General features: G+C 43.6%; 1 protein-coding gene across 8 annotated transcripts in view; it reads left to right on the forward strand.

Annotated features, from left to right (window-relative positions):
- SPECC1L (sperm antigen with calponin homology and coiled-coil domains 1 like) overlaps positions 1 to 24,781 on the forward strand; it is a 54,816-nt gene extending 30,035 nt beyond the window's left edge. For 2 of the 8 annotated variants that reach the window (XM_034438530.3, XM_034438526.3), the window contains 11 exons: positions 1,350 to 1,525; positions 4,162 to 4,325; positions 5,241 to 5,363; positions 5,759 to 5,850; positions 7,795 to 7,885; positions 9,699 to 9,782; positions 10,355 to 10,511; positions 15,277 to 15,379; positions 20,082 to 20,198; positions 21,578 to 21,637; positions 22,095 to 24,781. In XM_034438530.3, the coding sequence (XP_034294421.1) occupies positions 1,350 to 1,525; positions 4,162 to 4,325; positions 5,241 to 5,363; positions 5,759 to 5,850; positions 7,795 to 7,885; positions 9,699 to 9,782; positions 10,355 to 10,511; positions 15,277 to 15,379; positions 20,082 to 20,198; positions 21,578 to 21,637; positions 22,095 to 22,184 (1,257 nt within the window). In that variant the 3' untranslated portion in view covers positions 22,185 to 24,781. Of the gene's footprint in view, positions 1 to 1,349; positions 1,526 to 4,161; positions 4,326 to 4,508; positions 4,602 to 5,240; positions 5,364 to 5,758; positions 5,851 to 7,794; positions 7,886 to 9,698; positions 9,783 to 10,354; positions 10,512 to 12,455; positions 12,584 to 15,276; positions 15,380 to 20,081; positions 20,199 to 21,003; positions 21,066 to 21,577; positions 21,638 to 22,094 lie in introns of those variants that run through there. The other 6 variants (XM_087880622.1, XM_034438527.3, XM_087880624.1 and 3 more) reach the window with 5 other exon arrangements.
- The last annotated feature ends 2,083 nt before the right edge of the window (positions 24,782 to 26,864 follow it).

Raw genomic sequence — 26,864 nt, forward strand, 5'->3', positions numbered from 1 at the left:
TTTTCCAGTCAACCAGGCGGAGGGAGCTCTCCCCTTAGACAGGGGGTGCTGGATAAGAGCTATAATTGCCTGAGCTTCGATGCTCAGTCTTTACCATGACCCAGAGGTGGTTAACACACATGCCATATGAAGGGCGGTCACGTCCACATTGTGGGACACTAGTGTATCTGTGAAAAGGAGCTGCAGAGCAATGAGTGATTCCGTCGCCATTCTTCCAACATTACCATATTGAAGCTTGGGTTTCGGAAGAGGTGGATTGGGGTCAGTGAGTTCGGCACAGTTTGGTGGAGACACCCGGACTGCGGGACCAGACGACTTCCCACCCTTGAGGACTGCTTTGGTAAGTCCCATGCCTGGAGTCTCGAGTTCCTAGCTGGAAAATGGGTGTTGGTCCTACCTGATACACCCCTTTTCAGTTGGAATGAGAGACTCCAGCCCCACCCTAAAAGACAGGGGTCTGGGGCGTTCGTGGGGTGTCGTTATAGGTGATGCGTATGGATCGGTCAGGTGATGCAGTACATTGTTGAAACTGGGAGTGTCATCAAGAGGGGGCGTCTCTACAATTTGAACCCAGTCCATAGAGCCAGAAGACAGAGTGGTACCCATGCCTGGAGTCTCTCTTTCCAGCTGAAAAGGGGTGTATCAGGTAGGACCAACACTCGTTCCCTCCAATTTAATAAGAACATTGAGAAGGACATGTCTGATTTTTGAGCGAGCTCCGAGCTACTTAATTGTCTCGGCATTCGGCTGATTTACATGCCATGGGATATTTTGTCAAATAGTTTGCTATAATCAAGGGCATTTTATCTATTGCATTTCTGCTACTAAGAAATTTCCAGATCAAAAAATAAGATTAATCTGGAATAATTTATTTTTGACCAATTTTTTTTGCTAATTATTTTTATTCACCATCTTGTTTTCAAAGTGTTTACCGATCAAATTCTCATCCTAGAGTTCTTCAAGGTATCTAGCTTTCTGACTGTTTGAAGTTTTGACAGCCTTCCCCAGGGCTGAAGTATAGGATTTTAAATTCACTCAAAATAACGATGTCTTCCTTCGCTCCACTGTTTCTCCAAGTGTTGATTGCAAACCCCAAGAAGAGGGCAAGAGTTGTTGGAGAGGGCAGGGTATTGTGATGAGAGAGTGCCATCCTGCCAGGTGTTCCCAAGCAGGCTGTCAATTGTCAGGCTTGCAGTCGGCAGCTGTTTGGGATTTCATTTCTCCCCCCCCTCCCCCAGCTGAGCACACAATCTCAAAAGATGCTGCTTCCCATTGTCTCTTCTGGTTGAATTGCATCCCTGTCAGGTCCCTGCCTGGGAATCCGCTACCTGATCCCTGCTTATTTTCAGGAAGAGTCTGCAGAATGGCGCCAGTTTCAAGCAGACTTGCAGACTGCGGTGGTCATTGCTAATGACATCAAATCTGAAGCCCAGGAGGAAATTGGAGACTTGAAGCGCAGGCTGCATGAAGCTCAAGAAAAGAATGAAAAGCTCACCAAAGAGCTCGAGGAAATAAAGTCACGCAAGTATGTTAATCAAAGTTAATTATCATCTATAATTTATTTATGGTAATTTCTTACATTTCTGAAAGCTGCACAGCACGCAGTTGTTGAGGACAAGAGCATATCAGATAACTTACAGGGGCTTTTTTTGCTAGATCTCTTAGAGGAGGTTTATAAAAACGGAAAATTTATTAAAATCCTTTCTTTTTTTTAACTACTGATAGTCCTCAATTTACAACTAATCACTCAGTGACCATTTGAAGTTACAACAACCCTCCCCAGGGCTACTTATGACTGGATTCGAAGTTCCCACAGCCACACAACCCCAGTGGTACACAATCATATTTTGGGTATTCAGCAGCCAGCCTGCCTTTAGGGCTGTTTGCAGACTTACATGCTCACGTCACCACAATTGATGACATTTTTTGGCGGAAACCAGCATTTGCTTCTGATTGCCAACAAACTCCCATTCTAGACATTCTAGAATTTGCTTAACGAGTGCCACGGAAAAGGTTGTAAAGTCACATAGTAACCTGCTTAACAAACATCACGACTTAATTCCAGGCTCAATTAGTGTCATACATTGAGGACTACCTATACAGAATTCTGTTGGGAACAGAATTTCTGTTGCTAAACAAAGTGCTTGTTAAATGACTTGAGCCTGATATTACTTTTCTTTCTTTTCTTTTTTTTTGCCATGTTAAGCGAATGGCTGCAGTTGTTAAGTGAATCACATGTCATTATATGAACTGGCTTCTCCCATTGATTTTGCTTGTCAGAAGCCGAATGGGAAGGTCGCAAATGATGACCATGTGATCCTGGGACGCTGCAGCCATTGTTGTAAATAGATGCTGGTTGCCAAGCACCTGAATTTTTGTCATGCGACTATGGGGATGCTGCAACAGTCATAAATATGAGGAATGGTCACTTGTCATCATTGTAGTGCTGTTGTAACTTTAGAACAGTCATTAAACGAATGGCTGTAAGTTGAGGACGACCTGTAGTCCTCTCCAATCACTGGGCCTTTTTCCCCCACTCATCTTTTCTGACAAGAGATTAAATGGCAAGGCTGACCTTGGAAGCCTCTCCCCATTTGGACTGGCCCTGGGGCTATTCCTGCCCCACCACTCCTTTGTGTTTGCAAGAAGGAAAGCCGAGCCTAACTGAGAAAGGGGTAGCCCTGATCACCACCTCTCTTGAGTGGTCCATTCCCTTTTCTCTCTTCCCCACCCCACCCCACACTCACAGGACATGGGGGGGTCTTGGGCTTTGGATACATTCAGGCTGTTTACCGGAATGACTGAATTAGAGCCAACCAAATTTTCAGTGTTTTCTTCATTTATAGATTTTTCTAATATTAAATTTCTTCCTCTGGGGGAAAAAAAACAGTTGCTTAGTTTCTGTAGACTCAAATTGTGGCTGTTTAGGCTCATGCAGAACTGAAATGGAAAACGAAAGTAGCTATCACAATATAGTTTAAAGAGTGATTTGAAATCTTTGTTACACCCTGTAATGGAGAGCAGAGGGCAGGAGTGCTTGTGATGTGGCAGGATTGAAGAGGCACAAAGTATGCAGTGCTGCAAAGGTATGTGCCCTGCTGGTACGTGGCATGCAAGAACCCTGGACTAAAGCAAACGTGATGCTGTGTGAAAAGAAAGGTCAGCCCAAACATTGACTTTCTCCGAATTACTGAACTGAAGCAGACTGGAAAGGGCCACTTCACCTCGGAGCTGCCACCGAGGACAAGAGAGAGAGAGGAGAATAGCCAACATTATCAACAGAGAGATGAGGCTCCCCGTCCCAGTCTTCCTCTAAGGCATTAAAAGCTAATTGCAATAAGATCTTCTTTCCTTAATTTCACTAGAAAATTTCCCTTTTGATTCTTCTGTAAGAGCGTCCTGTCTGTTTTGTTTTGAAAAACATTTTTAACCAAGCCTGGATTTCTAAAACTTCTGCTCGTTGCCTCTGTACTGCTGGAAGAGGCCTTGAACCAGGGTCCTTCTGGACTTGAGGTTAAGGAGCCACCCGTACATGGAGACTATCGAAGTCAGAACCACCTCCGGAGATTCGGAACAGAAACTCCCCATTTGCTATGGAAAATTGGCAGTCAGTTGCTAAATATTTATCACAAAACATCTCTAGAATGTTAATGGCTTGTTATCTAGGTTTTTCTAATCTTCTCATTCTAAAAAAAAATGATGGATGTTTAGGACCTATGCATGAACATTATGTAAAGTTCAGTATTAGAAGTATTTTAGAATAGATTTGTGTCCCTTTCAAAAATTGTTTTGAAAATTGGTATTGCATAACAATCTGTTTTCAGAAATTGGGATAGTGATGGCAAAAGTATATATGAATGTGATGTCCCTTCCCTGTGACACCCTGTATCCCCATTTTTTCACCTCTTGGGAGCATCTGACTGACGCCTTGACAGTACTTCAAAGGATGAAAAAATCCTTCTTTGTTCCAAAATGCCCCTGTTTTGTCTTAGTTCCGTGTGTTTCATGTAATAAAAGGGATCCTGCTTGTTATTTCCCTTAAGATTTTTAGCCATTGAAAAGATGAAGCCATGAAGTAGTCCCTGCATCCTTCAGGCACACTGTATGATGCGGTAGTCAGACTGTTGAAAGTGCGCCTTGTTGGATTTCTTCTTACCATAGGCAAGAAGAGGAGCGTGGCCGAGTTTATAACTACATGAATGCTGTGGAAAGAGATTTGGCAGCCCTGCGGCAAGGCATGGGGCTGAGCCGGAGGTCCTCCACTTCTTCGGAACCAACCCCCACAGTCAAAACACTCATCAAGTCCTTTGATAGCGCCTCACAAGGTAATTTTTCTTTAAAGATCTGCATAAAATTAGTGAAATATTATACAGGAACGCCACATCAGACTCTTTATTGATGATAAATGTAGCTTTATTTTACGAGATGTATTTTGTTTTGTTTTCTTATGTTCTGCCTTTAATTTGTATGTCTTACTGTTCCCTATTGATTGTCTGCACTCTGCATAACCCTACTTAGTCCAGAAGGGTTTACAGGGATGAGTAGGTCTGTGTGTAGGAGTTACAGAAGAAAAGTGGCTGAAAGGAGCGGCAGCTCAAGAGGTACTTTCCAGTGGGACAAATGCCTTCCCAAATAAGATCATCACTAATTGGAATCTGTTTTAAAATAGATCTGTATTCTGTTGCAGTTTTTAAAAATACAGACAAAACAACTTACAACAGAGGTCCCCAACCTTTCTTGGCCCGGAGGGGAGGAGGAGTAGCCACACATGTGAACGGGGTCGTGAGCACCCACACGATGCAAACAGCAAGAGCGCCTGCACGACACTTGTGTCAATGCTATCACAAATGGAGGTGCGCGCACTGGCCAGCCACTCACGTGGCCAATAGGCCACAGCCCAGTAGTGGGCTCTGACCCACAGGTCAGGGACTCCTGACTTACAGCACAACAAAAACAGTAAGAACAGACCCAGAAACATTGCTAAGAAAGGTTATATACAGCCATCCAGTGAGTAATCTGTTTAAGTTCTTTTAACAAAGCAATCAAAAAGGAATAAACAAAAAATAATTTTCCAAAATTAAAGGAACTGCACATTTTCTGAACCCAGTCCTTGAAGCATGGAGCAATAACACCTTTTCAATCTCTTGGTGTAATTTACTTAGCTATTTCCCACAACCAATACGACCAAAGTTCCACAAATTTTTTTGGAATGTGATTAGAACATTTATCCACCTATCTAGTTATATATGCTACAGAAAGGAACCAGAAAGGAACCAGTCGCACTTCGGGCCAAATCATATGGGACAATGCATCATCAGACTTTTCTGTTGCCTACAAAGAAAATCTACACTCCGTCCTTTGGGGTGAGCATGGAATAAAAAATTTCCAAATGAGTTGATTTTCAACCTCAAATTCAAAGAAACAACTTGATACTTTTAAAGATTTGCATCCATTGATGTTCTATTATCAGATATTCCAGCTCTACAATATTCCATTCATCATAAATGTTGATAATTTCCACTTTAAAGATATTTTAATTTTCTGATATAAACACAAAAACTCCCATATTGCGTTCCATATCAGAAAGCTCTGAATGGCACTGCATGGGGACACACAAAAATATCCAGGGAGAGCTAAACTTCCTTGCCGGCCATATTTGTTTCTGTTTACTTGATATGAGAAAAGGTGGAGAGGGTTTCTGCTAGGTTATTTATGCCAATAGATATAAATCTGGAGCCGCTTTCTTCTTCTTCCATAGTTCCTGGTCCTGCTGGAGCTACAATCCCCCGAACTCCACTGAGCCCAAGTCCTTTGAAAACCCCTCCGGCAGCTGCCGTCTCCCCAATGCAGGTCAGTGGATTTACGGGTTTGATCGGGCCTTGCACAGGTTGGCAACAGTGATAGCCTTACACCAAAAAACAAACAGAGAATGTTTTTCGGGAAAGAGTATTATTTATCATTGGCTTCCCATAATAGTGGCCAAATAACATAAGTTGTGTACCTTCTGCTGCCTCTTTGGAGAAGCCATGACTGGTCACGTGGCTTCACGTGTCTCAAGGTCTCGTAGAGGGAACGGTCCACATATTTCTTAGGTTGCAAAGGGGACAGCCTTCTTTACTGAGCCACAGTTAGGAAAACAGTGAGACCCAAAGTAAGAAATGCTAGTTTAAAACTCCTTACAAACCCAGATTAACTGGAACAATCAGAATTGCAGTGCCTGAGATCAGAAATCGGGGAACCCTTTCAGCACTGGATTGTCTGAGAAGTAGAAATGGGGGCAAACCCGTTTAGCTTATTATTTGTTCCTGTTTCTGCAAGCACCCCTAGTCAGGAATACCAGCAATACAGGAAGTCCTTCTTTAACAACCAAAATTGAGGTGGCAAGTTGATTGCTTAGCAACATGGCCATTAAGCAAGACATCACATGAGCATAATTTTATTGCCAGCTGCTCCATTGCCTCTACACAGCCAACTGTGCAGATCTTGTGAGTGTGAGATATGGCAACAGTTGTAAATGTGAAGATTGCTCATAAATTACTTTTTCAGCAGTATGTAACTTTGAACTGTCACCAAATAGGGCTGTCATTAAGCAAGGACTATCTGTATAATACTTGAGAGATTGGTTTGCCCCCAATTGCTTCTGCCTACCCACCCAGTTGATTGGGTGTCCTCCGTTAAACGTTGGCATCTTGTGGGACCTAGGCAGGATGCCTTCTCTATTAAGGCCCCTCTCTCTGGAGCAGGATCCCCCCCAAAGATCATGACTTTCTCTCCTGAGGTTCCAGAAAGCTTTGGAAACCTGCCGTTGGGTCACTTGATGCTTGTTACTCGCTTAATGGCCCCTGTTTGGGTTTCTATATTTTGTTGTTTATTAGACTATGATAATCTTGACTTTTGGCTTTATTTAATGTTTTTAGCTGCTTTTATATCTTTTACAGAGCCCAGAGTCTACTGGGCTTGGGCAGCCAATAAATTAAAATAAATAATGGCTAAACAAGGCTTTGTGACCCCCAGGGTAGCCTACATCTGGTTTGCCTAACAGATTCCTGCAAAAGGTCCTTAAGGTATCAATTCAGTCTTCATCACTGTGACTGTGATGATTAATTACAATGTAATTAAAATACTCAATTACCCTCTAGGGCAGTGATGGCACCAAGTGCCCAAACTGGAACATGCGTGCATGTATGCATGTGCATGCACCAGAGTACCGGAAACCCAAAGACCGGCTAGCCAGCATGTGCATGCCTGTTTTCAGGGCTGTTTTCGGCTCGAAAAACGGTCTGAAAATCAGTCTGGTTTTTGCCCATTTTGGGGGCCGTTTTCAGGCCAAAAACAGGCCTGACAATGGCCCGGAAAAGGGCCTGTTTTTTGGATGCTTTCAGGCCATTTTCCAGCGCTCCGGCACCCACGAAGACCAGCCGGTCGGCACACTGGAAACCAGAAGAGCAGCTGGCAACGGCGCACGTGCCCACAGAGAGGGCTCTGCGTGCCACCTCTGGCATGCATGCCATAGGTTCGCCATCATGGCTCTAGGGAATCTTGAAACAAGGTCTCCAGCCAAGCTAGTGAGAGACCCACGACTGAGAGTCCAGCATAAGCTGATGGCTTGGCTAGTTTTGAGCCTGATTACTTGCTCAGCTAAATCATAATGACCTACTGGGTTTAGTGGTGCCTCTCTTGGAGATGTGTTTACAGTTCAGATAGGGGCATAATATTCAAGTGGTGAATGACAACAGTTGAGATTTAGCAAGCTGGTTTCTTTTCTCAAAAATAATTTCCCCCCCCCCCCTTTAGAGACACTCCATCAGTGGACCAATATCTGCTCCTAAGGCGCTTGCAACGTTATCAGACAAAAGGTCCAGCTATGCGGAAATTCCAGTTCAAGGTATGAAGCGTCTTTTGCTATGAACATCACCAGAAAACATTTTTAGAAACCTCCAGAATCTTCCGTGGGCTTCAGCTGGGAGGATCTTTGCAGAAGGCAGATCAGCTCCACAGCTTTACCTACCTGACTGGTAGCCTGCTATATCTTTCTGAGACCTGGCTGGGCTGAATTGTGGTTTGTTGCCTGTCTCTGCTGGACCCTTCCGGAACATGCGAGTGGTTTGTCTTTGGAAGCATCTTCCGATGATGGTTGAGCCCAAAGGCGAGACACTTCACTGCTCCAGTGGGCAAAAGGTTCCCTCAGCCAACTCCCCCATGAATGTTTTAAAACCATGTCAATTCCTGGAGTGTTGCTAAAGTTGCCTGTTTAGAAAAACTTTGTGTGGCTTTGTGCATTTTATCACTTCTCTTGGAAAATAATCACATCGGGACAGATCCCTTCTGCCCTATGCTGAGGCTTTCCTTTTAGGACATCTCATATTGATGAAGATATTCTACTTTGAAAGTGGATGGGATGAGATCCCAAAAGCTGTAAGAAGCGTGTTTTGTGTTTTACCAGTGGAGCATTTTAGAAACCGTCTTCTCTCTGCACATATGAACAAGCTGCTTTTGAAAGATTATTCAGAAGGGCCCCGACTCGTGTGTTTAATGAGGGAAAAATCCAAATTCAAATTTTCCTTTGTATAGAGAATTCTCCATACCACACCTGCACAGATCTCGGATACAACCTACTTTCCTTATTCACGTTTGCTTCTACTGGGACAGTATTTCTTGAACAAAAAAATGAGACGATAGTGAACTAGAATGTTTATTTCTCCATTTCCAATATTTTTCTGGTGCTTGGTAGGTTTACTTATCAACTTTTCCTTTCAAAGGCCCCTTCCGGTAAGAATGAATGGTTCTCAGATCTGGGTGTAGCTCTTTGATTTATGGCTGGGCTTTTTAAAATAGACTTTCACAAGAATAGTTTTCATGTGAACAAGGAATAGGCTTCCTTTTGAACTTGGACAAGTAACAGCAAAGCATCAACAATAGAAATTCTTTCACGGCTTAAAATAATACTTTGTTCTAGTCTTTTTTAGTTGTTTTTTGAATGCCATTGGCATTATTTAATATACATGGGAAAGTAAATTGGAATCCAAATTAGTGTACTGTATACAGAAATGGGAAAGGGCCCTGCCTGCCAAACCCTTGCCTCAGCAGCATTTCCTTCTGCCCCAGATCAGAAAATACTACATACCTGGGTTTTATGCAGCATCAATTGGTTTATTTTACCTAACCACTTTTATCCCATTCTTTTAATTGAAAAATAATTTTCAGTGTTATTTAGAATAAAAGCATTCCAAAATTAAAATTAAACAAATACAACGCAATGAAAACAGGGTGATAAGCTAGAGAAAAGAAGCTACAGTATGCATGCTAACAATTTAAGACATAATCAGGTTCTCAGTAGAAGAAAAGTATATTCAGTCCATGGAAGAATATATCTGAGAGAAAAGAAAAGCCAATTTTTGCTTGCAGAGTAATTTCCCAGCCAAGTTGCAGCACCAGAAAAATTCTGTCTTGCAGCCCAAGTGACCACTTCTTCATAGCTGAAGGCAGCATGATTCTCCCCTGCAGACTTGTTTAAGTCTCATGTTTGAGACCCACCACATATGGAGCAGTAAACCAGCTTGCACATACATGCACATATGCGCATGCACACAAGTACTCGGTCTTTATTGTATTGGGTCATCCACTCTGCCACCTCTCCCTAATCAGGCCAGAATTGTGCTGAGATTGAGGTGCCGTTTCCTCATTCCCTTTCTGTACAGATCATTTGCTGAGAACTTCTTCTACCAGCAGACCAGCTTCTCTGCCAAGAGTTCCTGCTATGGAAAGTGCTAAATCGCTCTCTGGTAATAATGGGGTAATGATGGGTATTCTTCATATACTATGCTATGAGCACCCTTAGAAAATGTACATTATATACAAATAGGACTTCTGGATATGTTGGTATGAAGGGCCACTTCATTATAATATCGGTGATTTGTGAAATAACGCATAGAAATGGGCGAATCTCAACCTTAGCTTTAGTCTAATTCCAGTGAGCACAGTTAACGGGTGGTTAGGAAAATGGTTATTGCTATGTGATATTTCTCTGTTTGCAACTGGACAGAAGAAATGTAGATGGTTTAAAGCAGACACAGGAGATTCGTTCCTTGCCAAACACATTTTGAGATGTTGTGTGTGGATTAGAACTTCTACAACTTAAGATCTAAATCAGTAGAGTAAGTGCAATGAAATAAAAATGGTTTCTTTATGAATAACAACTTAAGCCCTTAGTGTATGTTGCTCCTTTGACCAAACTCAGTAGTGGCAGCATCTACTGTGACCAGGGTGGGGTTGTTAACAGTACCAAAATACTCAGATTGCAAATGTAGGATCTGGTATGAAATTGAACACCAGGCTTTCCAATTTTCCATCCAAGTGTCTCGCCGAAGCAGTGAAGAAATCAAACGGGAGATGACTGCTCCCGATGGAACATCTCCAGCCTCCCTCGTAGCAATTGGGACTGCTTCGCCACAACTGTCGCTCTCATCTTCACCAACAGCATCGGTCACTCCTACAACACGGAGTCGAATAAGGTACAACTCATTGCTCCTTTCCATTCGGGCCCTCACCGGCAGAGCTAGTGAGGTTTGTCACTGGGACCCCTGGTTGGGCTTCCTAACTCTGAGCATGCCAGCAAGGGCTGACTGGCATCTGCCTCGCTGCTTGGGAGCATGTCTGTTGGCCATTGTCACAACATTTACCGGCCTTTGCTTGCGTGCTTTTGAAGGATCTCCTTGGCTGGATGCAGGGCACTCTCCCTCTTGCTTCTGGCTAGTTGTGTTAATCCCCAGCATGGAGCAAGAATGCCCCTCTCTCTCTCGTTCCTGCACCCATTGAAATCCAGTGCTGCATGGAGTGAATGAGCTGAGTAGTATTACACCCTGTGACTCCTTTAATGGTGCATGAAGCATATTTGGATACTGCAACAAACAGCAGTCTGAGAAGACAGCAGTAGTCCATTGAAGGGAACTTAAAACATGCGTTTCTGCTCAACTGCTTTGGTACTCTGAGAAAAAAGAAACTTTTCATACCTAACTCTCTTGTTACACTTTTTGGGAGGAATTTTGCACCTTGCATAGTCCAACCCCCCGTGCTTTGCTAGGTGCAGTTAGAGCAGTCTTCCAATTAAGCACCCTTTAAAGAGAACATGGTGGCAGCGGCAGCAGCAGCAGCAGGAGCCCTTGAGGAAGATATTCACCGTTAAGCAACTCTCCACACTTGCATTTACAGCCACCGGCCGTTTCTTGAGTTGAGTCTCTGTTGAGTTGCTTTTCTACATTATTCTCCCATGTCGGGCAGGAAAGATCAGATTAAACTGATTTATTGCAATCATGTCAGTACACAGGAATATTCTCAATTAATGAGTCAGTACCTGCTTGGATCCATGTACTGATGTTACTTTGATTCAAACCAGCTTTGTCCAGCTTGTAGTAAAGCACCCTAGGTTGACAATTGCACTGTAAAGAATAGATATTTTATTTTGAGCTAACCAAATGTAAATTCATAGTGCCATCTGATGAAAGGATAGGTTATTAAGCTATTTCTGTATATTTACTTAATATATTAGTATGGATGTTAAATAATTTATTAGATATGTAAGTATTAAAATAAGGTTATCCTTAGAAATGAAAAAAGTATGCCTAAACAATATGCTAGTCAAAGTCTCTAATGCCAGCATAAAAAACAGTTAAACTGGTTTGGGCTTGGAATGTAGCTGACCTAACAGACAGACTCATTTATAAGATTAATATTTGTTGTAAACCACTTCTCATTGTGTCCACACAGTTCATTTTATTTGTTTCCTGAAACATTATTTTCAAAACAAAGAACTTGACATAAAATGTGTTCCTCTCTGGAATTTAGAAACAAGCTGTACTGTTCTTTTGCAGTGTTACGGGTGGCTAGATTTTTGTTTTCTTTTTCAAGAAAGATTTGGTTTAGACTTTAAAAATATTCTTAACGTGTAGTTTATGTTCTTACATCCATAGGTATCTAGTTAAAACTATCAGTCAGACCCATAGACGAGAAAGCTCGGCAAAGCAGTGGTAATTCTAGGGAATCCTTACAGAGACATTGAAGATCTTTAAGATTACAGACCGACTGAAAATGGGTGCAGAATGAGAAAAAAAAATGGGTTTGAACTGGGCTGGGTAGGTGGGAGTGAGGAAACCCCACACCCCATAAAACGTAACACCTGCCATTTCTTAAATCATATTTTAGCGTGCTGGCGACTGTTAAATAGTCTCTGCTTCAAAGTAGGGAAAAAATGATCAGGCAAGAGAAGGATGTTGAAACTGAGAGAACTGCAGAATTATGAAAGTTGAAAAAAACAGAGGAGTGGTATTTGCAGGTTTTTCCTTTTGGTGGGGAGAATGTAATGCTTTTGTTTATGTTGAAACATTATGTTGAAACAATTTTACCGCTACTTGAAGACTTATACTATATTTTCCATGCATTTCCTTTCTGAAAATGGCAAGGAACTAGTGGGCCCTGGAAGTCAGATTAGCCAGCACATTTTGAAAATAAGAGGATCTACAGAAAGCATTATTTAGACTTCTGGTTTGTCAGGTGAGATATGACAACTTGCAAATCTTGGTTTTGAGTGTTCCTACATCTGATCCTGATGGACCCCTATTGGAAGCACTGCATTCTTTGTGGATCAGCAGTTAGTTTGTGGTTACACTTATAGAGAGAGAAAGGTAGTCCATACAAAACAGCAGAGAGGCAAATGTGGTCCTTGATTCTTCTGCTTTCAGTTGCAGGTGGATTTTTATTTATTTATTAAATGTATGCGCCGTCCCTCTCACCAATATGGCAATTCTGGATTTTGCACACCCTATAGAAGATGTGCATCAAATGGAAACTGCACTTCTGTAGCATTCAGAGGAAATGCACTGTGGTTCAGAGGTTCAGCCCAGGTGGATTGCAGTCACACTAAAACCTGGAATATTTGACTGGTTTGGGCTAAAAAAATCCTAGAGGAATTTTACCAGCAAGCAGGACAGTGCTGAAGCACATTCTCCCCTCTGCATGGCCCCTGGGCTATCCTGTCTTTCAGTGTTTCCGGGATCTTCCTTTCCCTTCCACTGTGCACCATCACATGTATGAATTCAAGCCCAGCACATCCAGTTGGCTCTGTGGGAATGCACGGGTGATGCTGGGAGCTAAGTCAGGGAGACGAAGGAAGGCACCGTACCAGGGAGAATGGGTGAGCTGCAGGCATTCAAGGCTGTGGCATGGTACAACCTGCCGCAGCCAAGTCATTGCAAGTCAATTCACCATGGGACTAACTTGCCTGGGACAATTTAACAATTTAACAATTCTATTTAATTATTTAAAACAAATAAATAAAACTGTTTTAATCTTTGTCATTCACATTTCGTTCTGTCCCTCCTTTTGCATCCTTTCTTTAATTCCACCATTTCTTTGATATTAGTGTAACTCTTGTCCTGCAGTGAGTTGGCCGTGGCGAATTGTGTCACAGTGAGTTGGCCGTGGCCAGTTGTCATAGGCCTCATCCAAGGGTTGGCATTTTCCTTGTCTCCCCTGTGCCACCTTTTCCTATCTTCCCACCTGCCTCCTTGTCCTTCAGCCTGAATGCTTCTGTTCTGGGTCCATGCCAGTGCCCAAGATTTGTGTCTTCCTGAAAAGGGCCACACATAAAATTTTGCTCATCCCTGGTGAAATACAAAAAAGTCCAGTTTTGCAAAGAGACTATAACAGGCTTCTTGCAGTTCTCTGCCACTTCCGAAATTGGGCGATAGAAAACAGTTCCCTGAAGACTAACCTTTCTCCAGCTAGAGCTGCAGGAAGTGTAGTATCCTTGGCCGATCCCAGGAAGCTTAAGCAGACCCTAATGTGATTGGTCCTTGGCGGGAAATGTCAAGGCTGAAGGCTGGATTAAGAATTGGAAAAGTACCCTGGAAAAGGCAGCAAAAGTGGTATTGGCTCATCCCAAACACTGTCGCTAATGGACGGGCACACTTGGGCCTCTTCCTTGAAACTGGAACCATCTGACGGGATTTGAGATGTGTGCCTTTCGGTTAGAGACCCCCCCTCCCCCCGAGCAGCCCCCCCCCTCCTGATACATGGTTGGCCCCAACCCAGTTGACCTTACGAAGGCATTCCAAGCCTGGAGCCCCATCTGTTTCTCAACCATGGCCATTTGAAGGTGTGTGGACTTCAACTCCTAGGGGGAATTCTGGGAACTGAAGTCCACACATCTTCAAGTGGCCAAGGAAGAGTGGCTTATTGTGGGTTTTGTCTAGAATTTTCATTGGGTTTTCATTTCATTGTTTATTTTGCTTTCTTGCCTTTTGGTTTATTGTAAAGTACCTAAAGCCACAATGTTCAGGTTGTGTGGCATTTAAATGCCTTACATAAATTAAAATTAACTTTAAAAGAAAACAGCACAAATCATGAAGACTTGATTGGATTTCCAAGTTTGAAATAAATGGATTTTGGCAATAAACAACCACCTGCTTCTCCTGTTCATTTCCAGGCAATTGGCACAGGAGAGGGCCCTCCTGGATTTGGCCACGGCACTGCCAGATGTCTGTACATTTCTGGTCCTGAAAGCTGTTATGCATTCCTTTCTTTTTTCTTAAAGGAAAAGGCCTCAGTTATTTGAGAAAAACAAGCCCTATGAAATGTGGGATTTCTGTCTCAAACTGTATCCCCTCCCCCACTTGTCAGCACATGCAAGGCCTCCTGGGACTTGAAGCTCAGTGCGTCTGGGTAAGGCTCTTAGGGGGGCATTAATGCTCCAGGGCTGCTGCCCCTCCCAAAAGAATTACGGCCCATCGGTCTGTGCCTGGTTCCTGCCTCGCCTTGGCTTCTTGGCCAGAGAACAGGGGGGCCCCTGGAGATTTCAGGAGGTGAGCTGTTCTTTTCCACCCACTTGCCTTGCCTCGGTGGAAAGTGTCTCAGTAGTTAACGCCCCAACTGGTCAAGGTGACATTCTGAAACAGCCAGGAGTTGCAGGGAGATGTTATCAGTTGATTCTCTAAACTTGAATTAAAGTTTAGGAACACTTTATGTTTACATCTCATGTATCAAATGCTTCTGACTGATTCTATGATTATTAAAAAAAATGCCCGTTCTGCCCCCATTTCCCCAAATCTGCCCCGGTGTGCTGAGCAACCCACCCAGCCTGGCTGCAACCTCTTAGGCAAGGGCGCTCCTGGGTGGCAGAAGGGGTGTCCAGGGCCTTCTGCCCAGGCATGGCACAGCACACAGGTGGCACGTCTCAATATTTGGGGGACTTTCATTGTGTAAAAACTGTTCCTTCTTTTCTAGAGAGGAGAGGAAAGACCCTCTGTCTGCCCTGGCGAGGGAGTACGGGGGCTCCAAGAGAAACGCTCTGCTGAAGTGGTGCCAGAAGAAGACAGAGGGCTATGAGGTAAGCGTGGCTGGGCGTCTGCTTGGAGCACAGGTGGGGGGAGAGCCAGGCCGAGGGCAGAGAGGCTGTGCCACACTCCGCCACCTCCACCTTGGGGGCCGGTATGTCCTGTGCCTGCAGGAACAGATCCTGTGCGTCCCAGCTGAACAGTTATTAATAGCTACTCTGGTTACTTTGCACAAGGTAAATATCTTTTCTGACAGAGTAGCTGACACTCCTGTTCCAGGAGGTTAAAATCGCTGTTTTTTCCTCACATGTCTGTGAAGAGAAAGAGTGCAGAACGGAACCTCTTGGTGGGAAAAAAACAAAAAGCAGCCGAGACTTGGAATAATCTCTGCTGGTCTCTTAGACTGTGGAAGTTTATTCCCTGCTCAAAAGAATCACAGTTCTCTCATCCTTTGCTCTCCTTTGGGTTATTCAGAAAGAGGGCCTGTGAACCATTAAAGCTGCTCATTTTAATCAGTGCTGTCAAAAACCCGGAGATGCCGAAGCTGAGGGCCTGCTTCACCTGTACCTGTACGGAGAGGTTTTTGCTTCTGAGCATCGAGCCTCAGAGAGTCCCTTGGCAGCTTTAAGCAGAATCGCTCCCTGCTGTCTCTTCTCTGCCTGTCTCTTCTGTTTCGACACTTGTGGAATGAATCTTGGCGGGGGGGAGGAATGTCTGTTTTTTACACTCACACTCCAATTTGGTTAGGCTGAAAACTTAGCCATGAACAGTCTAAGCTCGTTCTGCCTAGATAGGTTTATTTTTTTGAAGAAATAGAATGATTATTTAATTTTAAATTCCCAAATTAGATTTCAGTAAGCCTTGTGCTCATTATTTTTGCATGTTACCCAGATTTTCTAAATTTTGGTATTAATGCTTTAAATATGCCAGGTACTGTATGCCAAGCAGGTTGGTTTTATAAAATTTGTAATTCAGATGGAAGACTTCAAGGATTTGTTCAGGAAATGTAACTACTGATAAATTCAGTTACCAAATTGCTGCACAGCCAGTCTGGAAGATTCATGGCAATTCATAAGACAAAGGTAGTCCTCAACAGCACCATTTGTTCAACAACCATTCAAAGTTATAGTGCCACACAACAAGTGGTACTTAAGGCCGTTCCTTGGGGTTGTGGCCATTGCAGTGTTCCCACAGCCATGGGATGAGATGCAGGCATCCGGATGTGGCAGCAATCACACGATTGAAATTTCTGACATTCTCTGCTGGCTATCCACAAGTGGGGAGGTCATAGGTCACTGGCAAATCCTCACTTAACAACCCATGCACATCTCAGTGACAGCAATGGGAACTTCTGGAAGTGCCATAATAAGCAGCATGGTCACATGACATTGCCCTTGATGATCGCATCACTTAGCCATGGCAATTGCGGTCCCAATTGCTGTCACAAGCCTATTCAGTAGACAACAGAATGTCCACAGTAAAGAATTAGAATAAAAATAATATTTCTAAAAACAACCAGAATCAGCTTTCAACAATACAGTGTAAAATGTTTTGCAGTACAAATCCTCTTTGGATCACTTTGCAGAATTCTCCAACCTTTCTGGTTTTGCGGACCGGGGGGTGGGGGTGGGGGTGGGGGTGGGAGGAGGGATGGTTCCACATGAGCAGCCGGCAACCGAGCACGTGCTCAGCTCCATTTGTGGGAATGGCATGTGGCGTGCACGCTGCTCACGCGAATGGAGCAAACATGCACATGCTCACCCACCGCTCATGGAAGCGGGGATGCACGCATGTGCACTCGCCCGCTGTTTCCGTGGTCTGGTTGCAAACACCGCATGGCCCACTAGTGGGCTGTGGTCCAGAGGTTGGGGACCCCTGATTTAGTGGAATGACATTAATTAACATATGTCCTCCCTGTTGTTATCTGCTTGTTGGTTGTGAGGTCACTTGTGTTAGAAAATGTTTTAAAATATTTATCTTTCATTTTTATCAAACAACCCTGAAAACAGTTAATTGCATCATCTTAAAAATCAGTGAAATTTGAATAATAGTTTCAGATTCTGTTAAAATGGCCCAAATGGAACGATTCTTCTGACTTTCCAGGCCCATCAAATTGTTTATGCCACATCCTTAAATGCTCCAAACTCATTCCGTAGCCAACCTGCAGGCCCCGATTGCTTTGCCATTCATTTGCCTGGTTGCTTGGTATTTTTAAGCGGCTGCCATTCTGGCCAGGGTTTTTTTTGTTTTTGTTTTTTGTTTCTGGAGAGAAATCTCAACCTCATGCAGTTGTTGGTCAACACGTCCTCCTTTTTGCTATAGAACGAAAGAATAGACTTTTTTCTTTCTGTGTGTGTCTGTCTATCTGTGTGGGTGTGGGTGTGTGTATCCGGCACCATACAGTTACTGTACAGTTTTGCAAAACTATTAAAAATGTAACCTGTTTGTTGGGCCTCTGCACTAGCCCCTCTACTAGCATTAATACTACTACCCAAAGAGGAATTTAATTATTGTATATTTTCCTCAGTATACCATAAAGACAGACTCCTCCTAACTGCCACCGAGTTAGTAAACATGTGCCTGATTTCTATACCATAAATATTTACTTTGGATGTATTCTGCTTCATTTCATAATCTCAGTGCCACTTGTCTAAAATGGTGTTTCTGGCAGATCTGACACCAGTTAGATAAAGAAAACTCTGTTAGGAAAGTACTTAAGGAATTAATGACAAGTTGTAGTTGTTTGTTTTTTATACTTTTGTTTTCTTTAACGAAGTCAAGTGGTTTACTGTATTATGAATCCCAAACAGGCACCTTAAAGAGGATTATAGGGAGCTAAAGTTGAAATATTGAGGTGTGGTGAACTCTGTGGCTTGGAAAAGAGGGGGGGGGAGACAATTCCAAAGAAATCTGACATCACTTGGAATCATTTTATGGGAAGGGAGTTGAGTTTCTCTGCCTTGTATATTTTATATTTAGATAGATCTTTTTAATCAAGATATGCCTATAAAAAGATTTATTCATAGTTTTTTTGGTTTTGTTCTATTTCTTTTTACACATGTGTAACTGTAGATGGTCCAAATTCAGAAAAGTGTTCATTTATTTCTGGAGAATTTGTTTTTTCCATTTACATCGTGACTACATTTTCCCAGCCTTTAGTCAATCTGCAGCCTCCATTAAAGGGCAGTTAATCCACCGGTTTGTTTCTGCAGCTATCAAATGTCGCTGTAGTTTTCTGATATTCTGACATTTCTATTTACAATAGAAAGGAACAAACAGAATAATATTGTCAGAGAAGGATTGTCTAGCTAACAAATACATAAACCAACCTGATAGTGGAATTAATCCTGCATATAGAGAAATACAATTGCTTACCGTGTATTGGTTGGCAATAGTTACCTATACCGACATTTCTGTGCTGACAAATATATTTAATTGAGAAAAAAACTTAGCAACTTGTGTAGACGATTTCTAAGTGGTCTCTCAGCAAAATGTTAGAGACCTCATGCCTTGGTGTTTGAGCATCACCCAGAGAGAGATAAGCCCTCAGCATTTAGTTGTCGGTGACTTAGCAAATTGAGCAAACAGTGCCATGGATGGTAGCAAGGTTGCCGTCAGTCAGCAGTTCTTCCATAAACCTGTAACGTTATTACAAGTTCCTTTGCAGAAATCTTCATCTACCTTTGCTTGCTTAGAATTAACGCTAAGCATAGTTGGGCATTTGCCAGTGACCTTAAATAGTTGAAATGATCTCATATAAATTCCCTGATCAGGGGAAGTTTACACCCTCCCAAATGTATCAAGAACCTAAGTCATGTCCAGGGCTGCCAGAGGTTACTGACTATGGCAGAGATCCCACCGGATGGGTTTGAGCGCTAAGCATTTTCTCACCATCCACGAGACAAACGAAATCAAGTGAGAACCCTGTCCACATCTTGCTTTCCAGCCCCTGTATTTCTAAGAATACTTTGGGGGTGGGGGGGAGCCACGTTCAATCTTTTTCAAAATTCCCATTGTGTATCACTTTCAGACTTCTTACACACAAGCCGTAGATCTTATAGTGATCAGAGGGATGGAAGGGATCTCTTCTCCGCTGCTCTTCTGGGGCTTTAATTTGATTTGGGAACATCCTGTGTGCAGAGTTGCCTTGGGAGAGAAGAAGCCAAGTAGAGACGTTTTCTGTGACAAAGCAAAACAAGAGAAAAGTGCAAAACTGAATGGCTGAAAGATGCTCTTCTTCCATAAACCCGACATGTTAACTCTACTTCTATAAGAGTCACAATTTGCTTGATAAAACCCTGAAGCCGCAGGGTGTGAAATGATGCAGAGAGAACCTGACACAAGGGCAGGGGAGGGCAGGAGGATGCTTGTATGACCGGAAGCTGAGAACCCCAAAGAAAAAGAGAAGGAGCCAGTATTCCTCCTAGGGCATCGCAGAGGGCAGGGCAGGGAGGCAGAGCATCCCTTGATCCAGAGACACAGTGGGGATTTTGAAGCAGACAAACATCCATCCATCCAGGATGCTCCAGTTTGGTTTCCCATTCTGAGCAGGATGCAGATTGGCTTTGATTGCTTAAGTGACTCTGTGATACTTGGAGGCTAGCAGCCCATGCTCCTCTTCCTCTCCCTCCGTCCCTCCCTTGTTTTTATTTGCTTACTGTTCCATTTTATCTTTGGTTTTGGGTCTAAGAATATAAGGCCCTTCCTCCTAGAAGACATGCTTTCTCTTACCTGCTTTGGTTTCCCCCACTTCAGAATATCGATATCACCAACTTCAGCAGCAGCTGGAACGATGGCTTGGCGTTCTGTGCCGTCCTCCATACGTACCTCCCGGCACACATTCCCTACCAGGAGCTGAACAGTCAGGACAAGGTACGCTACCCAAACCTGCCCATGCCAGGAACCTTCTTTCTGGGCACAGCCTTCACAGCTCCCTTTGTACGCCTGCAGTTCTTTCCTCTTAGTATAGGCCCAAGAGGAACTAGGCAAGGCTGCAGCCCAGTCATTTCCCCTTGACCTGCATCCTAGCAGGCATCCCGCTTGGAACAGACTGGAGTGATTGTGTTCAAGGGAGGCTCTGCAAATATGCTTATTTATTAAATTTACATGCCTCCCATCTCACTGTCACTATCCAAAGGGACTCTGGAGGTTTTCATTTAAAGAGAAGAGCAAAAAAAAAAAATGATAGGGGACTAGAGGCTAAAATATATGGAGAATAGTTGCAGGAATTGGGAATGGCTAGTTAACTGAAAGAAGGAGGAGGGGTGATACAATAGCAGTCTTCCAAAACCTAAGAGGCTGCCAAAAAGGAAAGGGGGTCAAGCTATTCTCCAAAGCACCAGAAGGCAGGACAAGAATCAATGGATGGAAACTAATTAAGGAGAGAAGCTACCTAGAACTAAGGAGGAATTTCCTGACAATGAGAACAGTAACAGTACCAGAGTTGGAAGGTCATCTAGTCCTCCTCACACAGGAGACGAGGGATTTGAACTGCCAAACTGCCGACAATTGTGAGTGCTCCAACACTGGAGGTTTTTAAGAAGAGTTTGGACAACCATTTGTCTGAAATGATACAGGTTTTCCTGCTTGAGCAGGAGGTTGGACTAGAAGACCTCCAAGGTCCCTTCCAATTCCGAGGGGTTCTTGGTGCTCTCTGGCCTTCCTTGTTTTCTTGCAGACGTTTCATTCCCCAAACTAGCACCTGTGATGTTACGACAAGCAAGGAGCCCTCAGGTGCAGGTAATGCTTGAGTTACAACCATTCGTTTAATGACTGAAAAAAGTGACTTATGACTGGTTTCCTCACTTATGCCCATGGTCACATGATGAAAATTTGAGCGCTTACAACGGCTGCATTGTCGTGGGGTCACGTGATCACCGTTTGTAACTTTCCCGGCTGGTTTACAACAAAGCAAAATCAGTGCCAGATCCACATAATGACCATGTGCTTCACTTAACAACTATGGCAAAAAGGTTGAAAGCAGGAGCAAAACTCACTTAACAGATGCTTTGCTTAGCAACAGAAATGTCGGGCTCAATTGTGGTCGTTTAGTTTAGTTTATTTGATTTGTATACCGCCCTACTCCCGAAGGGCTCAGGGCGGTGAACAGCCAAACAATAAAATACATAGATACATAGGTCGTAGGTTGAGGACTATCTAGCAGTGATTAAGAGGGAAGACCTTTAAGCCATTTTTTTTTTTTGTATTTAAGTTATTTGCTGTGCAGTTACTGTGACTTAACTCTATTTCAGAGAAGAAACTTCACACTGGCTTTCCAGGCCGCTGAGAGTGTTGGCATCAAATCCACTTTGGTAAGTCTGTGCAAAAATAATTCCATTTGTGCCAAAATGGCAGTTTTAGGATTGAAAACTGTGTGAAGTTGGGGAATGTGAAGGGCAGCCTCTCCCCCCCCCCTCTCTTTTTTTCCTCCATCTCTCTTCCTCCCTCCCTCCCTCCCTCCCCAACCCAGTAGGAAGACCTGATGGCATCACAAGCCACTGCGCTCTTTGCAGAGGAGTGCTGAAGCCGGTTCACACAGACCAGTAGCACAGGCTGTCTGAATGCCAGCCAGGCCTTTGGTGTAAGGAAAGCAGCCCAGCCCTGACCTGCTTTCAGAGACAGCTTCTTCTGTAGCTGAAAGCCTGCAGAGTTTTATTTATTAATGTAATTACTTCCATAGACAAGCTTATATTCAGAGGGGAAGAAGTTACTTCTACATGACTGGCATCTTTTTATGTTTCTGTTTTTTTCTTCTTGTTTTCTTGGTAGGATATTAATGAAATGGTACGAACGGAGCGTCCAGACTGGCAGAATGTTATGCTGTACGTCACAGCAATTTACAAATACTTTGAAACCTGAGAACAGGAATAGTGGAGAGAAGCAGAAACTCAAGACTGTACCCTAAAACCAACTGGCCTCTTTTGATGGACCCCTCTGGTCAGTTTAGTTACCAGAATGATTGGGCAAACTCAACATTAAGTGTTAACGAAGATTTCGTCCTTTCTTGCCAGAGACTAAACTGAATATAAGCTGCAAAAAGCACAAGGCTAAAGAAGGTCATCTGATTGTATCACAAAGACTTTCTTTAAAAAGTGTTCCTAAAGGTTCAGTAAATATTACTTTTGTGACACCCCAGTGCTCCCCAGAGCAGAAGAAGCGGCTTCTTGTAACCTCATCAAAGCCATTTGAGATCATCTCCGTCTCTTCAGTAAAAGAAGTGCAAAGGTGCCTTCTCCTTGCCACATTCACCTGACTGCAGGTGCTGTCCCACCAGGGCTGTGCGCAGCCAAGGAGTCCGTGTCTTAAGGCTGCCTCTTCCGAGGTTCGATTGTAATAAAGGCCCTGCCTCAATTAAAGGGAGGGATCTGGGAGAGCAGGCAAATCAGCCCCAGATTCCAGGAGACAACCATATGGAGATCAGTTGACTTTTCCTTGGGAAGAACTAACTTCTTTCTTGGCTTTTCTTTTTGGTGGTGCTCCGGATAAGTTTGTTTCAGATGAAGAGAATGTTTGGGTCACAGGACAGGATAAGCTTTTCAAAAACTGGTCAAGATAAAGTTCTTGCCCCTGTGGGGTCTGCAAGTGGCTTTGCTTAACTGCTGCTCCTGTATATGGGTTGAAGGAAAAGCGGCTTCTGGGGCTCTCCCTGTGCAGCTCTGCAGGCTGTTGGATTAAAATTGGTTTAATAGGTGATCAGGAGACGGAAGAAAGACTTTGGATCTCCGCCTGGGGCTTTCAGTCAACCTGGCCCAACCCTGTGGGGGGAGGCGAGTGCCCCACCTGACCCTGGGGAGAGCAGCAGCAGCCTCCAGGACCAGGGAGCTCCAGGGAGTGTCTAGTGCCCCCCCCTTCCCCGGGAGGCCTTGGCAAAGAGGCAGTGCTAGGATTTGCTGCTGGGCAATGAAATAAGGGATTTCCCCCCTTCCATGGAGGGGCCAAGTGTCAATCTGCTCACGCCAGAGGGAAAACCCGTTGCCTTTTGAATACAGGTCTGTTACCTTTGTTTGCAAATGTACTTTGCTTTTCCCACTTAACATAATTTTGCATTCTTCGATGTGCCTGGCAAAGGACTTTGAATGTTGCCGGTTTGTGAGCTGTTGAGAATATAATCCAGTTCCACAATTTAGCCTCGAAAACGCTCTGGACAGGCATTGAAACCAGACTAGGTCTTGCAACTAGTCAGAATGAACTCTGAAGAATGTAGCCAAAAAGTTTTCTTGTGCCTCATGTATGTCATTCACAGCGCGAAAACATTTTACAAACTGCTCTCGTCTCTAAGCTGCCTAGTGGGTTCCCCACTCCAGTGCTCGATGTCTGTTTCTGGTTTTCCTGAAGGAGCCTGCAAATACCAACAAATTTACCTTGGGATTCCTTCCGTGGAGATTCGCATTGGAGGAAATACATGGGGAACCTGCTCTACGCCTCTCAGCATTCTTCTGTTTGTCTTAAAAGGAGCCTTTGCACCAAACAGTGCCCTGGCCATCCCTGGACTCTCTGGAGGTGGTGGTGGAAGGAAGGCGGCCTTCGTCTCTTCTTCCAGAGTCTAAATTATGAGGCCTTGTGTCCTGCATCCGTCCTGTCCCCCCCCTCCCCACAATTGTATTGCATCCTATAGGACAATGATGGCTAACCTTTTTGCCATTGTGTGCCAAAAGTGGGGGGAGTGTAGGAGGGTTGCGTGTGCGCGTGCCCACACCCATAATTCTATGCCACCCACCCCCCTGTGCTTGTGCCCGCTCACCCCGCTTTTGGCACATGATGGCACAGTGGGCCCGGTAGGTCCGTTTTTCGCTCTCCCCAGGCTTCAGAGCCTTTCTAGGAGTCTGGGGAGGGCAGAAAAGGCCTTTCCCACCCCCCACCCCCGGATGTCTTCCAGAGGCCAGAAACAGTCTGTTTCCTGACTTCCGGTGGGCCCCGAAAATCAGCTGGCCAGCGCACGCATGCACGTGCCATAGGTTCGCCATCACGGCTATAGGAAGACATATATTTTTCTTCTAAGCAGATGGCAACTCATTGTAGCCCAGCAACAGCGAGGTGAGTTTTATACAGGAATCACTCCAGGAGTTCTTGCTCTGGCCTTCAAGGGAGGGAAGGAGGTCTCGGTGAAAGGGAGATGTGCAAAGAAGCAAAGCCTGGAGAATGAAAGGCATAGAGAGCAGGGGAAGAAAGCGTCTGACTTGCTTTCTGGCAGTGACGATCTGTAACTTTTGATAAAGATGGGATTATATTAAGATCTCACCAAAAAATTATTTTATCAAGGAAAGCACTCAAAAGGGTGAAAGAAATCTAAAGAAGTTCTTACTCTACAATAGAAGAATGTTTAACAGGGAAGTTCTTTGTTAGATTCTTTAAATATTCTTGAATTCTTTAGCCATCTTCTAAAAACCAACTAATTTATGTAAAGATATATTCTTGTTACTTTTGTCTTATTAAATATTTTGAATATGCGATAAAAAGGCTGCTCTGCTCAATGTTTCTATGTTTCAGTAAATGCTCCTGTAGGTACCTGTAGGTAAATGCTCTTGTATTTTGATTTTCCTCATTACTATTTGGGGAAGTTTTACCAAGATGTCTCAAAGGGAGGGGGAGCGGAAGAGAGAGAGAGAGAGCGGCCATGGTGAACTAGAGGGGAGGCCTCTTTGTCCAGTGGGAGTTCAGATGGTTCATCCTCTTCCAACAAGAACAGGAGTTTAGGCAACTTATGGTCTAGCTGCCTTGGGCTATCCCTGCCATGGGGGGCCTCACACACACACACACACACAGGCCCCTATTTGGTGGCCATTCACCTTTTCTCCTCTCCTGGAATTAGATCATTGTTGTTTGTGTGTGGTTACTGAGGAGCAGTCCCTTCTCAAAATACTTCTTCCTACATTGAGATCCCCACGTAAATTGTATTACCATGCATGGATGATGGAAGCTAGGGGAGACAACTATCCAGGGAGGGAGGCATCCCTTTACCACAAGTCTCACCTGAGCACTCGAGGAAAGACTAGGCTCAAATATAACCATACACACACACACCCCGTGAGTCTGCTTTTTCAGGGGGAGCAGGTATGACTGCATAGAAATCATCACCAACCAGGAATCCCTCAGGACTTCCCTGGTTTCTTCATCTTATTCAAAGCCAGAGACTCCCATAGAGTCAACACCTCTGATGACCAGAGGCATAAACATCTCCGGGTTATCCCATAAAATAATATCCAGCTCCAGAATTCCAGTTGATCCTACCTGGGACCTTCAGAGGAGGCCTGGTAGACTTCCATATCCCCAAGGCCATGGAGAGAAGGTGGGCCCTCCCAAAGTTACGTTCTGGCATCTGCTCTTAAGGTAGGAAGGGAAGACGACAAAGCCTTCCAGAGGTCTTGAGAGGGGGAAGGCACATTTTTTTCTTTCTTTCTTTCAGCAAAAAGTCCATCTTCCAACCAGTAATAAATGTAATTATTGTCCTTCAAATCAAACAAGGCCATTTTGCCATCTCTGCTAATCCTGTCCTCTTCAGCAGCCATTCCTCCACTGTGGGCATTTCAGAGTCTGTCCATTTTTATTTTTGCATATGCCAGTAATAATCTTGCAGCAGTTACCGTATATAACAGTCTCCCATAACTCTTTTCTAATTATTGGTCCGTTAGTCCCAACAAGAAGATTTCTGCTTTCAAACTGAATATTAATTTTTTAAAATGCTTGTATTGCCCTATATATTTGAACCCAAAATGTTCTGGCTTTTAGCAAGTCTACCGGACATAATATGTCCCTTCATGTTATCCATATTTCCAACATAAATGTTAAGTACCTTTGTACATTCTGAATAATTATTCTGGAGTCCTACATCAACTACACTCTGTGCACAATTATTAGGCAATTATTGGAGGATTAATTTTGTTATTGAACAACACTAGTGGTCCAGTGGTCAATCCAAAATGTTAATAAACCTCAAACCTGAATATTTAAAGTAAAAGTGAGTTTATGGCTTTCTTAGAATATCTATGTGTGCACAATTAATGTGTGCACTATTAGTGTGCAGAATTATTATGCAACTAAATGAAAAAAAATTTTCCATTCTCATTTATTTTCATCTGTTAAAGTGAGATGGGTTGGACACGACTTCGCAACTAACAACAACAGTGAGAATAATAACTCACTAATACCTTGGCCATGTCTCTGAGCACTGAACACCTTGTACTTCTGGCCACTCCAGGTAGGTTGCAGTTCTGGAATATGAGAGCCCTGGAGGATAATGGCCCCTGGTAGCTTCAGGTTTGATTCTTCTCAAATCTTTGGCAGTTAAGGTGCATCTTTTTTTCTCAACACATTTCTTGCAATCCTGTTGACTATTTGCAACAAAACGTTTGATGGTTCTGTGATCACACCCTCAATATCTTAACAATTTCAAGAGTGCTGCATCCCTCTGAAAGACTTTTTACAATTGTTGACTTATCAGAGTCAGTTAAATTTCTTTTTTAGCCCATTTTGCCTGAGGAAAAAAAGCTGCCTCATAATTATGCACACCTTGATATAGGCTGTTGATCTTAGGCCACACCC

This window comes from Pantherophis guttatus, chromosome 17 (assembly GCF_059756535.1).
Source record: "Pantherophis guttatus breed Tessera chromosome 17, ASM5975653v1, whole genome shotgun sequence".
Lineage (NCBI taxonomy): Eukaryota > Metazoa > Chordata > Lepidosauria > Squamata > Colubridae > Pantherophis > Pantherophis guttatus.